We start from the raw sequence: 14,301 nt of genomic DNA, 5'->3' as shown, positions 1-14,301 counted from the left end.
AAAGGTTAACTTTGAGCACACGTGAACCTGCAAACACTGCACAGCACTGCATGCAGTTCAGCAGTGCCTGTTCCTCTAGATATATATTAATTTAGATGTAAAGATGAGTCAGGCCCAGCTGCAGGTCACAGCAAACAGCAAGAGCAGCTGCTCATAACAAAACCCAGCAATTGGTGTGGAGCTGCAAGACTGATAGTGACACTGAAGGCAGTGAGATTGAATGTGTTCCCATTAAGGCTTCAAAAAACAATCTTATCTTAAGAAATGCAAGTTTTATCTGCATCAATTGCTTTGACTGTTTCTTTTGTTACTCGTTATTGAAGGCTTGCATATCGTAACGCCACCATTGAGCTTAATTAGCAGATATTTAAGTATTATCGGCTAAGACTGATTTAAAGAGACACTCATTGTGTTTTAGGAAGTCCCAAGTTCAGGCCATGCCCTAATACCCTTTCTTTTCCTTTGAAACACCTCTTCAGGCATCAGCACCATCTCTAAAGCAATGAAACACGTTAGAGACTACTGCATAATTCACATTTGTTCAAGTGCATTGAGACCAGCAATGTAAAAGTCATATTTGGGAGAGCCTAAAATGACTCTAAGCTGAAGTTTCCTTCCTCAAAAATCACACAGATTTACTTCCAGCCTCCCGGTTAAACTCACAAGTCTTAATTCCTTCCCACTATATTATAAGAAGGAGAAGGGGACATAAAAACACATGAGAAGGAAACATGGGAGTTAAGCACTCGCATTAAGCTGGAGAAGATGGGCAGTTTTGGAAGGGCAGAGGCTGCAGCACAGAGCAATCAGGGCACTCTGTGCATTGCTCAGCTGCAAGTGGCTCCTATTGAACTCAATGAGACACATCAGCTGTGTCTCAGCTGGGCTCTGCCCTTCAGAGAGGATAAGGTGAAAACCTCAGGGACATCTGCACATCAGCCTGGCAAAAGAAGGATCTGAATGCACACAATGGACAGTTTTTGATCACTGTTTCTTGAACCAGACTCAGAGCACACAGATTTCCTGCAGTGTTGACCCTAAACCTGTCTGCAAAACCACCCCACCAATTCTGCAGCAGGCTGCTAGTTCCCATACACTGGAATAAATGCAGGTCAGAAGCAATATTTATTGCATACCAGGAGAGTCAAAATGATTTATTTCTCCCTTATATTGCATTTCTGTAACTTTTACAGTATTAAAATGATTAACAAAAGCATAAAACTGGAAACAAAAACGATCATTGAGACTGTCTCCCCTGGCACCCCACGGCCCATCATCAGCAGGGACTGCACTGTGTATTCACACCCACACGGAGAGGCTGAGATTCAGTCCTTGTAACAGGATATACTCTGTTCTCAGAAGGGAATAAGCTGCCTTTCCCAAGAAACAGGAAGGCACTCAAGGCATGGGCTGCTGTAAGCCTGGCTGGTGGGAATCCTCAAACAAGGTCCTGGTTCTTCACTGGAGAAGCACTCTCAGGGCACGTGCTTTAGATGTCCATGTCAAACTGCTCTTCTTCACCTGTTGAGATGGAGCAAACATATGAGAGTCTTAAGAGCTTCAAACCGAACACCAAATATTGGACTGTAGCAACATTCAGGTGTACCTAAGAAATGCATTTGTTTGGACCTAAGGTCTTCATTAAGGAAGCAAATCTGGCATCAAGAACAGCCTGTGTAAGCAGAATACAGGCTCTGTCCTCAGAGTAAACCTTAGACAGACAGTCAGGAGCAAAGGAAATGCCCTTTGTGTGATTTCTACACTTGGATTTCACCGATCCAAACTTCTCTCTCAGAAGAGATTACATTTTATACCTTAGTTATCTGTATAGCTGTCAACCTACCTCATGCAATGCGATAGGATGCCAATGTGAACAGCAGTACTCTATTCCTGACAACAGAACTTGACAAAAGGCCCAGCCAAGCAAGCACACAGCACACAGCCAGTGCTTCAGTTTGCCAGAGTCCAGTGAGCCACTAAAGGTCATAAGCGTGTAAAAAACCATTAAGCAATACTGACCCTGCAAAGATTTTGCTTAGGGTAAGCAGGGAAGCCAGCTAATGAGTGTTCAGACCTTTATTTTTAGGGACGGGCCTATCAATCACACTTGATAGGTTCAAGTTGCTTCAAGAAGGAATCTCGAGAACAACAGTTGTTCTCTCACCATAGAATTATTAATCCCAAGTGCTTAATTAAGTGGTAACAACACAAATTACAGTGAAATGATTAAGAACTTATCAGTGTTATCCATGGTTTACAGGGATGTCCTGGCTCACACAGCACACTCACTTGTCCTTGTGTACCCACCTACATTCGCTTTCTCATCATAGTTCTGGACGTGGTTGTTCTCAATCTTTAACTCCTCCACAATTGGGCTGGTAACACCTGGAATGTCCGGAAGGTCAGAAGGTGGTGTTTTGGCAACCGGAGAATTACGGCACTCCATCAGGAATTTACGATCATAAATAATCCTGGTTCCTGGAAGGAGAAGGCAACAGAGTCAGATTTGAGCATTTCAATGTATGAAAGATCTGTGTCACCCCCCAAGAACCAGCTAATGCTGCAAAGAGGGAACACAGGACTCCAAAACTCCCAGCAATGCTGCATGCAATGGAGCTTATGTCAGCTAGAAGGGTCCAGAGCACAGGAAAACCCATAGAAAATAAAGTGAATGCTTAACCAGAGCACATCCTGCTCCCCCTGAATGAAGCTGAGCAGCTCCAACAGACTACAGCAAGGCTCAAAGAGAGCTGCAGAGCTGAGACTCAGTGTTGTTTTCTAGGAACACCACCAGGATGAACAGCACATTCCTAGAAAAGGAACTGGTGCTGGAAAAGACTCAAAAGCACACACATAGAAAATGGATTCCTCCAAACAGACCACAGCCCTCATCCAAGAATTCCTGACAAACATCCTTTTTATTCCCCTAGAAGGAATGCTGCAAACCGCCTTGTTGGATTGCTGCTCTGCTTCCCTCCCAGCACAAGGGAAAAGCAACTGGTTGGAGCTAAAGCTTTTCAGGCAGTGCTCAAATATAGCAAAACAAACTCCAATAACATCTGCCCAGCAACATCAAACTCACTCTGTTTTGAAGCACTGTTAAATAAACCCCAAACAACAGTATTTTACATTTTCAAGGACATCCTGCTAATGAGTTCCCAAAACAATGGAAAGCACTTTCCAATAAGATACTTTGAGTTGTTCTGCTTGATCAAGGAGGGGAACTAATCCAATTCAGTACTATAGCACGGCAGCTGGCCTGGATTCGATAAGGACAACTGTTAGCCTGAGCACTAAGTGTTAAATTACAGGGAGGTTGCGAGAGCAAGGACAGCAGTTCCTAGAACTGCAGCTCGTGTACCAAGTATCAGGAGCACAGTCCATAACGGGCAGGCACAGCTCTGCCTCCCATGCATTCATCTGCTGTTTCACGTGCCCAGTGCAAGCGAAAGCTGACACCCACAGCAGCACAAGCAGACGGGCAGCAGCGGGTGTCAGAGGGGTGCAGGTTTCCAAATGAGGCTTGGAGCAAACAGAGCAGTTCTGCTGCAGCTTGCATGTTGTTCAGGCACACGTGGGCTTGGGGAAAGACAATGTGTGCCCTCAGCAAAGGGCGTGGTGCCAAGGCAAGCATGAAGGGAATACCAAAGAACAGGCTATGCTGAAAGGTCACGTTACCTCTTACACGCTCCTCGTTCCCTTACACTGTGTTTTTTTAAACCCCTGCTGCCCACAGACAGGAAAATCAGCTTTTTCCTGTGCTCTCAGGGACTCTCCTCACCCAACCATCCCTTTGCTGAGCCTGCAGATCACCAGAGTGCAGGCACTGAGCTCTGCTTCCACCCCTCAGCCAAGCCCTGCCTGCAGGCAAAGGGGGTTACAGAGATGCCAGTGCTCAGTTATTCTCTTATTTGCTACAGCAAACGATCTGCTCCTTCCTCCTGACTTCAGCAACAGCTTTGCAGGAAGTCTCATGCTTCCCTCAGCAGACATTTGCTGGTACTCTCCAGGCTTGAGCTGGCTCACATCCAGCACCTTCAGTGCTTCAACACAGGCAGTTTGCTGTGAAAGGGGCTGAAAACCATTCTCTCCTTTGGGATCCAGGCAAGGAAGCACTGTGCTGTCACAGGAGAACCCAGGGCTTTGCCAACCTTGCACACCCTCACAGCAAACAGCTCCGTGCTTTCCTTCCACACTCTGGACATTCATTAACTCCGCAGCACAAACAAGCAATAACCCTTGAGGGCTCGTCGTGCTGCACTGCAGCCTTATTATCCATCTCCATTCAGCTACAGGCTGAGAAGCATTCTGTATCTCCTCTCTTCCATGACATAATGACTGTGAGCGCTATATAAGTGCTTTCAGCTATTTGCTGCCTGCATGGCAAGGAAGACGTGGCAGAAATAATACCAACCCAAAACACACTGCCTGCATCAGCAGCGCCGACTTCCCCTTTTCTCTCTGTATTTTAACCCAAGCAACATCTCAATGCTGTAAAGAGAACCGATGCCTGGAGGGCTCATAGAACACAATGCTGCCTTCGTTAGGTTTGCACTCTTAGAACAGCTTCAAGAACGGTCCCAATCGAGATGAACACCACCCTGTGACCTGAGAACGGGAGGGTCGCCCCAACAACCCAACACGGCCCTATTTAGGCCACGAAGACCACCATAAAGGTGGAACCCCTCCTCAAAGACCCTCATAAAGGAGGAACCGCCCCCCAAAGACCCCAACCCACGTCAGCCCCCTCAGCTTGAACCCATAAAGGTGGAACCCCCCCCAAAGACCCCCACAAAGGTGGAACCCCCCCATAAAGGTGAACCACCCCCTCAAAGACCCCCATAAAGGTGGAACCACCCCTCAAAGACCCCCATAAAGGTGGACCCCCCCCTCAAAGACCCCCATAAAGGTGGAACCCCCCCCTCAAAGACCCCATAAAGGTGGAACCCCCCCTCAAAGACCCCATAAAGGTGAACCCCCCCCCTCAAAGACCCCCATAAGGGTGGAATCCCCCCCCTCAAAGACACCCACAAAGGTGGAGCCCCCCCCTCAAAGACCCCCATAAAGGAGGTATCCCCCCCCAAAGACCCCATAAAGGTGGAACTCCCCCTCAATGACCCCCATAAAGGTGGACCCCCCCCTACAAAAGACCCCCATAAAGGTGGAAACCCCCCCTCAAAGGTGGAACCCCACCTCAAAAACCCCCATAAAGATGGAACCCACCTCAAAAACCCCCATAAGGGTGGAAACCCCCCCCAAAGACCCCCATAAAGGAGGTACCCCCCCCAAAGGTGGAACCACCCCCTCAAAGACCCCATAAATGTAGAACCCCCCCCCCAAAGACCCCAACCCACACCGGCCCCCTCAGCTGGACCCCAGCCCCACAGGCCCCAGTCTCTCACCGCCCGGCGTGGTCCCGAACACGGTTCCCCCCGGCGTGGTGCTGTAGTCCCCGGGTGGTAGCGGTGCTCCGTCGGGCAGGGCCAGGCGCTTGCCGGGACCCGGGATATCGCGGCTCGGCGTCTGTCCCTGGCAGCAGCGGCCCGACATGGCGCCCGGTCACGGGCTGCTGCTGCTACTGCGGCCTACCCGCCGCCAGCCCGTCGCTTCCGGTGTAAACCACGCCCCCTTCCGGAAAACGAAGGGGCGGGGCTTAGTTAGTGGGCGGGGCTTATGTGAATACGGGCGTGGCCTAATGGGGGCGGGGCTTAGATGGTGGGCGGGGCTTAGGCCATTGGGGGCGGGGCTTATAGAGAGGTGCCGTGATTGCGGTGCCCCTTATCGGTACCGTATGGTGCTGCAGGATGAGAAAGTAATGGGGTGTTATAAGGGTACTGTGCTGCCAGTGCTTCCAGTGACCCCCCCAGTGCTTCCAGTGACCCCCCCAGTTCTTCCAGTAACCCCCCAATGTGCTCAAGAACCCCCCAGTCCTCCCAGTTCTCCCATTGTCCCTGCATGTGCTGGTGCCCAGTTGCTCTCCCTGCTGTCTGCTGCATCAATTACTGTGTTCTGGATAGGAAAACACCATGTCCATCCTTGCTGGCTGACATCAGCCTTGACCCCCGACTCAATGAGGTTTAATGAAGCCTTGAGGCCATTTCCTTCTGTTCATAGATAATTATGGGGTCAAGGAGCTGTGGGGGAAGGTCAGCTGTTGGGGCACATCCTGATTGGGGCCACAGTCCTTGTGTTGTCTGGCTATCATCCCCTGGTGCCTTGTATCCTATGGGGTATCAAGTCATAGGGAGCCCCCAGCCCCAGCAGAGGGACAGGGCACAGCTCTGGGCTGGCAGCAATGTCCGTCCTGTGTGTGCTGATAATATCTCTGCAGGGTTGGAGCTGGCACTGAGCAGCCTCAGGAATGCACAGTCCTAACAATGGTCCTTCCTCATCCCTCCCTGCCATTCATTTCCCACTTGGACTCAAGATAAAAAGGCAGAGAGAGAAGGGGGAAAAGGTACCTGGACCAGGGCAGGGAGCAATACATCAATACATCAATACATCAATACATCAATACATTAATACAGTACAGCAATACATCAGCAGTAGTTCCACTGGAAACATGGTATGTACTTTAGGAGCATCGGCTCGTGTTGGCAGTATCCATTGGTGACAATGTGCTCATCTCTGGGGGCATTTTATCTCTTCAAAAGAGCTGGAAAGCCTTTATCATCCTCATATGATAGAAGGTTGTCACCTTATTGCCTTCCTAACTGGGAACAGAACTGCATTTGTAGGTCCCTTCTGCACGCTCCCCAGCAACTGCTGTTTTGGCCACTGGTGGGAATCGTTGCCTTTGGAACAGGAATGGGGTGTTGTGAAAATCTTTCTCCTCTGGCACTCTCCCATTTGAGGCAGCTCCCTGCTATGGTGTGTGGAAAACACACCCCCGTGGGTCATGAAATCTTGGGTATTTCTTCACGGGTGCCCCATGACACCCACCCATCACCAAGGGGAAGGCAGCTGGGGGGGGGTGTTCTGTGCTGCTGACATTTCCACCCCATCCGTGTTTACATTCCTTTCTGATCACCAGTGCAGATAACGCCAAACCCACATCCACTTTGCCCGCCCAAGGGCTGTTTGTGCAGATCAAAGTTGCCCCTGGTAAACAAACCCATCCTGCCCATGGGAAGCGCCTCCGCCCTGTGAAGGGAGAAATCACAGCGATGATGTGTGCAGAGGGTGCTCTGCTTCCCTAAGTGAACCCTGGGTGCTTCTTAGCTTGTGCTTTGCAGGGGAATTGGGCATGGCAGGGAATGGCACAGCCATTTTGATGTTTTCAGGTGCCATGTCCCACACTCACAGCTGCTTGGCACCAATAGTGGGCTTCAGCCACACATTAGATGCTGGAACATCCCCACTGCCGGCAGCTCTTGCCCACTGCCAAGGTCCAGCAGCACAGCACTCAGGAATGAACCTTCTCCCCATTTGCAGTGCATTTCTGAGAAATGTCCCAGAACCAGGAGGAGTGTGGGGTGAAAAATAGCCGTGATGACATGGGAGAGCTGAGTCTGACGTGGCCGCTGCCGTTGCTGCTGTTATTTCCCTGTTCTTCACGTGAAGCAAACAACACAGCAGGGATAGGCATGGGCTGCCATAGAGGAGGATAAAAATGGGTACGGGGATGTGAGTGGGGCTCTGTTGGGGTTTTGGACACCCAAAGGCAAGCAGGATCCATCCCCAGCCTGGAGACACTGCCTGGCATCACCCTGCTGTCACCCAAAGGATCCTTATCCCTCTGTCTGCAAACCCAGCTGCTTTCAGATGTTATTTTTGCTGCTGACTTCTTCTTCTTCTTCTTTTTTTTTATTTTTTTTTAACAGAAGTTTCCACACTACTTTTTCTTTTTGGGTGAAATTCGTGTCGCTGTTATTGCAGACTTGTCCCCACTTCCCCTCCATTTCTTTAGCAACAGCTACTGGAAGCAGGAGTGAGGGTGAAGCATTTGTGAACAAGCCTTGGCAGAGCACACGGAGGTGAGCAAATCCCTTTAGCTCCAGGGATGGAAATGCCCCAGAAGCTTTGCCATGTGTTCTATGTTCCATACCTGACCCCACTCCCACCTGAAGCATCCACCCACCCCACAGGGCTGGGATGGGATGGGATGGGATGGGATGGGATGGGATGGGATGGGATGGGATGGATAGGAGCACACCATGCATCCCATGCAGATATGGTAGGTTTGAAGCATACTGTGGCCGACTTGATTCTAAAAATGGCAGCTCGCATGGAAGCCAGCAGGAACAACCCATTTTTATTAGTTTTTATTGTTTGCTGCAGAGAATGCTTCACTTCCTGCAGCTGCCTGAGCCCATCCGACAGCCCTCAGGGAGAAGAGTTTATAGAGAGCTCAGAGTTTATGCTGTGCTTCCTCCGGCCTTCCCGGGACAGGCAGTACCGGGGGGTTAAATCTCCTTCACAGCCTGTTTATGTGCTGACAAGGAAACATGCTGACAGATCATCCCAAACAACTTCAAAGAGAGATTTGGGAATCCAATATGGAAACTATTCCCAATGTCTCAGCACGGCGAGCCCCAGACTGATTACCAGTGCAAACATTAAAGGCAGAGAGGGACCTTTGCCAACAGCCATGCCATCACCCAGCCCCTTGCCCACCCCTGGGCTCCATCCCAATGCCACGTCATAGGGTTTGGGGTGAACCCATGCTCCCTAAGCAGCTCCTGTCCTGGTGGTATGGCCACATGGCCCTGGGGATGCACTGTGCTTTGCAATGCAGCCCTGGCTCTAGCACCCCTCTTGCACCATCCCTTACTGGTGCAAAGCTGAACTGGGTACAGTTCTGCCTCTGCTCTGCTCAACCCTGTGCAGGGCTCTGCTTTTTCCTGTCCTGATGAGGAAGAGGAGCTGGCAGCACCCAGCTTGTGTCCCAGCCTGCAGTGGCAGTGGTGATGCAGCTGTGGCTTGTGCTGCTTTTTATCACTTGCTCTTCAAACAGCAAGCATGCAGACAGTGTTCTGGGGAGAGCAAGAGTTCCCATCTATAAAAAGCTTTTGTTTTATCCTGATGTGGCATCAGCCTGACTCAGGCTTGGCAGGATTCAGTGTGCTGCTTTTAATGATGCTGGGAGGAGAAGCTGGCGTGTGCCCATCACTCCTGTGCTCCCTTCCCTCCTCTCTGCCTTCCCCATGCCTTGGAGCCAAGGCATAGCCAGCTCTGTGGGGCTCATGGGTGCAGTTACAAACTGAACATGAGGGGTGGAGCATTAAAGCTCATCGGAGCGCTCCCCTCTACATGCACAGTGCCAGGTATCAGCTTATCTGCTGTATGCCTCTGGGGGTAGAGGGGATTAATAGGACCTGAGCACTCCCTATGAGCACTGCACACATCATTAGGGCTTGCTGTGTGCATGCTGCCTGCTTGGCATGGGGAAGGCTGCAGGACAGGGGCTAATCAGCTCTACATCCCCTTAGGCAGCAATGCCAGTGTGTCCAGTTGGGATCAGGTGAGGGCTTCCCCCATCCAAACACACCCATGGATGTTGGGGGCTCTTAGAGCACCGAGCTGTGCTGCTCTGCCTGTTCCCACTGCAATTCCGCTCTCTCCAAGAAGGGATCTTCTCTAATCCATCCCGTCTCTCTCTAGAAAGATGTATTTTTAAAACATCCATTGTTTATTCTGTAGCAACAGCCAAAGGAGCTGCTCTGATCTGGGGCATAAACATATTTTCCCAGAGTTTTCCAAACAGCCACTTGACCCCATGGGTCCCTATGGCTGGCAGGACTCCTGCTGCTTGGCGATGCACTGGTGGCTGTGCAGGTGGTACATGGCAGAGGTGGCAGAGGAAGGGAAGAGAGGGCTGTGCAGGAGCTCTGCTTTGCAAGAGGCATTTCCAACCTCTTTGCTGGTGTGTTCCTGCTCGCTGCTAGAAGCCAAATGCTGTGCTGGGATGTGCTGGTGAAGCAGCCATCTGGGCTTCAGTTTTTCCAGCTGTAGAAGTGGGATGAAGACACTGAGCCACACTACTTCCCTTGCATTAATAAAATGACACAGACACTCCCTTTCCCTCCTCAGGGAAGTGTTAATGCTGGGAATGGAGGGTTCCCAATGATCCCTGGAAGCAGGAGGAAGGATCTCACATAGGTGTCCACTTGGCAGCAGGCAGGTGGTCAGAGCATGCCATGAACATGCAATAAAACAACCAAACGCCTCCATTTTCTGTTATCCATTGCCATTCTCACAGCACTTCTTTATCCTTTCGGACACACTCCCTATGGCTCCATGCGCCAGTATCCACTGGGGCTATATGTGGCATCACATTAAGAAGATCGTGGCTCTCCCTGTGCACATTTTGCTCATGCCATGTGTCGTTTGAGTGCAGTGACACCTCACACTGGAAATAGTAAGTCCAGGGCTCAGCCTGTGCCAGCAATTAGAGCCAGAGCTGGAGCTGAAGGGGTTGGTTGCATCAAGACCGCTTTGAAGAACCCAAACAGTCTCGTAAAGATGAAGCTTGTAAAAAGTGGGCTCTGTTTTGCCAGCTCATGAATGGGAAGAAATGCCAACAGGGTAATTTTTTACACATTTTCTTTCCTTCTTTGTCAGCATTCTCCTTTTTGGCTGAAACTTCAAAATGCCATATTTGGAGAGCGCCCATCTTAGAAGTTCCAGTATTTGTATAAATAGCTGATAGTGAAAAAATTACCCGCCCTGGAGTCTGCTCAGGGGCCTTTGGAAGGAGCAGTGCTGGGAACAGTGATGGGCTTGTGGGCAGCAACAGAGACAGGATGGTGCCCCCCAACTCCTTGGGCATCCTTAAGGATGGAGTCTGGGGATCCCAAAATCACCAGCACTGACTCAAACTGAGGGGGTAGCAGTGAATGGCTACAGAAGCTGGGGAGAGGGTTCAGGCATTAACTGTGGGGGTGAAAGAGTGGCTGTTGGATTCTTTCTTTGGGGTGAAGCTGTCATTTTGCCATCCCTGTGCTGATGGCAGTTGGGTCGGTGTCTTCACTGTGTACCCTGGAATGCGAGGAGCACAGAGCACGGAGCAAAGAGCCGGGATGCAGGGCAGGGTGCACAGTAAGGAACTAAGAGCCGTGTACGTGGAGAATAATTGCTGGTGGGGTGAGGGGCGCACAGTCGGGTCCGGCTGCGCAGTGCTGGGGGTGTCCGGCCCAGGGGGCGGCGGGGAGGCGGTGCTCCCATTCTGCTTTCATTGACCTCCGCAGAGGGGCAGCTCGGAGCCGCCCCGTCCCTTTAAAGGCTCCTCCTCCGAGCAGCGGCCGCGGATAGAGTCCGACGTCGGTGCAGCCTCGACGGCGGTGGCCGCCCCGAGCCCCGCTCCGACCCCGGCAGCCGTGGAGCGCACGTGGGGTAAAGGAGCTCACGGAGCGGGACCGCCCCCCCCGCTGAAGCGATGACCCCGCTTCCCGCAGGCAACGGCACCGCCTGGGGGGCGGCCGTCCCCGGCATCATCCCCAATTGCAGCTGGGCCGCCATCCTGAGCCGGCAGTGGGCGGTGGGAGCCGCTCTGAGCGTCACCATTCTGGTCATTGTGGCCGGCAACCTGCTGGTGATCGTGGCCATCGCCAAGACTCCGCGGCTGCAGACCATGACAAACGTCTTTGTCACCTCGCTGGCTTGTGCCGACCTCATCATGGGCTTGTTGGTGGTGCCACCGGGAGCCACCATCCTGCTGAGTGGCCATTGGCCCTATGGCACGGTGGTGTGTGAGTTCTGGACCTCTCTGGATGTGCTTTGTGTGACGGCCAGCATCGAGACCCTGTGCGTCATCGCCGTGGATCGCTACCTGGCCATCACGGCACCGCTGCAGTACGAGGCGCTGGTGACCAAGGGTAGAGCGTGGGCTGTGGTGTGCATGGTGTGGGCCATCTCTGCCTTCATCTCCTTCCTTCCCATCATGAATCATTGGTGGCGGGACGGGGCGGACGAGCAGGCGGTGCGCTGCTACAATGACCCACGTTGCTGTGACTTTGTCACCAACATGACTTACGCCATCATCTCATCCATTATCTCCTTCTACATCCCCCTCCTCATCATGATCTTTGTCTACGTCCGTGTCTTTGCTGTGGCCACACGTCACGTCCAGCTCATAGGCAAGGACAAGGTGAGGTTCCTGCAAGAGACCCCCAGCCTCAGCTCCAGGGGTGGGAGATGGCGGCGGCCCTCCCGCCTGTTGGCCATCAAGGAACACAAGGCTCTCAAGACCTTGGGCATCATCATGGGCACCTTCACGCTCTGCTGGCTGCCCTTCTTCGTGGCCAACATCATCAAGGTGTTCCGCCGGCCGCTGGTGCCTGACCAGCTGTTCCTCTTCTTCAATTGGTTGGGTTATGTCAACTCAGCCTTCAACCCCATCATCTACTGCCGCAGTCCTGACTTTAGGAGTGCTTTCCGCAAGCTGCTCTGCTGCCCACGCCGCGCCGACCGCTGGCTGCATGCCGTCCCTCAGGACCCACAGCACTGCTCCTGTGCCTTCAGCCCCCAGGGGGACCCCATGGAGGACAGCAAGGCTGCGGCCCCTGGGCGGCCTGGGGAAGACAGTGAGGTGCAGGGGAGCAGCAGGAGGGAGGAGAATGCCCCATCCCATGGTGGTGGCCACCAGCAGCGGCCGCTGGGAGAGTGCTGGCTGCAGGGCACACAGACCACACTGTGTGAGCAGCTGGATGAGTAAGTACTGTGTGCATGCTTGGGGTGCAGGGTGCTGTTGTGGGGGGCTGCTGGTGATGGGGCTGTGGTCTGATGAATGCAGAGCTATTGAGCAGTCATTCTCACCGGGCTGGGGTATAGAATGGGATCTGCTTCCCAATGCCTTTGGGGTTCCCTAAACCCTTCTATCAGGCTGCAGGTTCTTAATGCCCTCTTCAGCCCCATCTCACTTTGTCCCTTTCTGGGATTGCCCCAGAATGAGATTCATTTCCTCTACTGGGACTCCAGGAGTGTGTTTCTGTTCCTGGGATTTCCTCCCTTCTTCCCTCATTCACTCCCAATGACTTCAGGGAGCCCCTGTGCAGTAGGGCAGACAGGGAGGGAAGCCAGGCTGCCAATCTGGGCACTGGGCTTTGTCACTTTAAAGGAGTGTGTGATGAGGAAGGATGAGCCCATACTGTGATGTTGTGCTGTTATGGAGAGGGTGTGGGCTCTTCATGCTCTGTGCTCTCTCATTTAAGGTTCACCAGCAGAGAGATGCCGGTGGGTCCCTCGGTCTGACTGGGAGTGGAGCAGAGCAGGGAGCACTGTAAGTGTTCATTCCCTCTGGGGGTGGTGCCACAGGAGACCCCAATGTGTGGCTGCAGTGAGGCAACCCCTGTCCCTGCAGCAATCCCCTCTGACCAGCTTGGCTGTCCCCTTCCCCAGGGGAGCTCAGCCCTTGGCCAGGTCACAGCCATGTGCCTGCGTTGGGCATGTGGGCTGACGCAGGCGTCTGCTGACATGTTTCTGTGCTGCCCAAAGTGCTTAACCCCCTTCAGAGCAGCTTGCTCTGCAGTGTTTGCATGCTGCTGCTGAGGCCAGGACCCCCCCTTTGCACTCTCCCCTTCTGGGGGCTCCGCTCCTGGTGGCTTTGCATCCCCACTGTTGTGATGCTGGGGGGGGGGGATGCACACCATCAGCTCCTGCTGTCTTCTTGCAGATGTTGGGATGGAGATGCTGCATGGGGAAGGAGGAGTGACACTGAGGATGACAGCGCTGGAAGGACCCTCTGGTGCATGCACCCACATGGAGAGCAAAGGGGCTCCTTTGGTGCTGGAGAGATAAAGGCAGCAGCAAAAAGATCCTGAGCCCTTCACAATGAGGTTCTGTGCAGCAACACAGCTTCTGGGAATGGGGACACACTGCCATGGGACGTGGTGACCAGCAGCTCTGCTTGCCTAAGGACCCCATCTTCCTGGGTTGTGTAGTTGGCAAAGGGAAGGAGGGTCTCCTGCTGGCATGAGACCTCTCCATGATCTGCACTGGGTCTGTAGTGAGCTCTGGGGGCCGGGTGTGATGCTGGGAGCCACAGCTGTACCCTCAGCAAGTGGAAATCACAGGCGTGAGAGGAGCAAGGGAGAAAGCGTGCTGCAAAACCCCAGAGCCCTGCACGCTGCTGCGGGTGCTGGTGCTGGCGCTGGTGATGCCCAGCTCTTGCTTTGAAGCTCCTGTGTGCTGTAGGAACAGGGGAGCAGACAGCAGCACCGAGGGTGCTGTGCGTACACAAATGGTTTGTGACCGCATCGCTCCACCTTGCTGGGAATTCGGGGATGATATCGGTTGTAAAATGTGTGTGTTACGGTGACTGTAACGTTTTTGTGTGAAATAAACCTTGGGAACCACTTGGTA

At 52.7% G+C, this 14,301-nt stretch overlaps 2 protein-coding genes across 2 annotated transcripts; one reads left to right on the top strand and one right to left on the bottom strand.

The window, feature by feature from the left end:
• Positions 1-1,106: 1,106 nt before the first annotated feature.
• Positions 1,107-5,625, bottom strand: EIF4EBP1 (eukaryotic translation initiation factor 4E binding protein 1). Its single transcript, XM_015883175.1, has 3 exons — positions 5,403-5,625; positions 2,308-2,478; positions 1,107-1,521 (listed from the first exon to the last, which is right to left on the bottom strand). The coding sequence occupies exons 1-3, from the start codon at positions 5,548-5,550 to the stop codon at positions 1,490-1,492; spliced, it is 351 nt and encodes a 116-aa protein (XP_015738661.1). The 5' UTR covers positions 5,551-5,625; the 3' UTR covers positions 1,107-1,489.
• Positions 5,626-11,248: 5,623 nt separating this feature from the next.
• ADRB3 (adrenoceptor beta 3) lies at positions 11,249-14,294 on the top strand. The gene is made up of 3 exons (XM_015883180.2): positions 11,249-12,651; positions 13,152-13,219; positions 13,613-14,294. Exons 1-2 carry the CDS (start codon positions 11,378-11,380, stop codon positions 13,189-13,191), a joined length of 1,314 nt encoding a protein of 437 aa, XP_015738666.1. The 5' UTR covers positions 11,249-11,377; the 3' UTR covers positions 13,192-13,219; positions 13,613-14,294.
• The last annotated feature ends 7 nt before the right edge of the window (positions 14,295-14,301 follow it).

The sequence above is a fragment of the Coturnix japonica genome, chromosome 22, assembly GCF_001577835.2.
Source record: "Coturnix japonica isolate 7356 chromosome 22, Coturnix japonica 2.1, whole genome shotgun sequence".
Classification (NCBI taxonomy): Eukaryota; Metazoa; Chordata; class Aves; order Galliformes; family Phasianidae; genus Coturnix; species Coturnix japonica.
The sequence above is the reverse complement of the archived record's forward strand: the minus strand, read 5'-3'. Positions and strand labels throughout refer to the sequence as shown.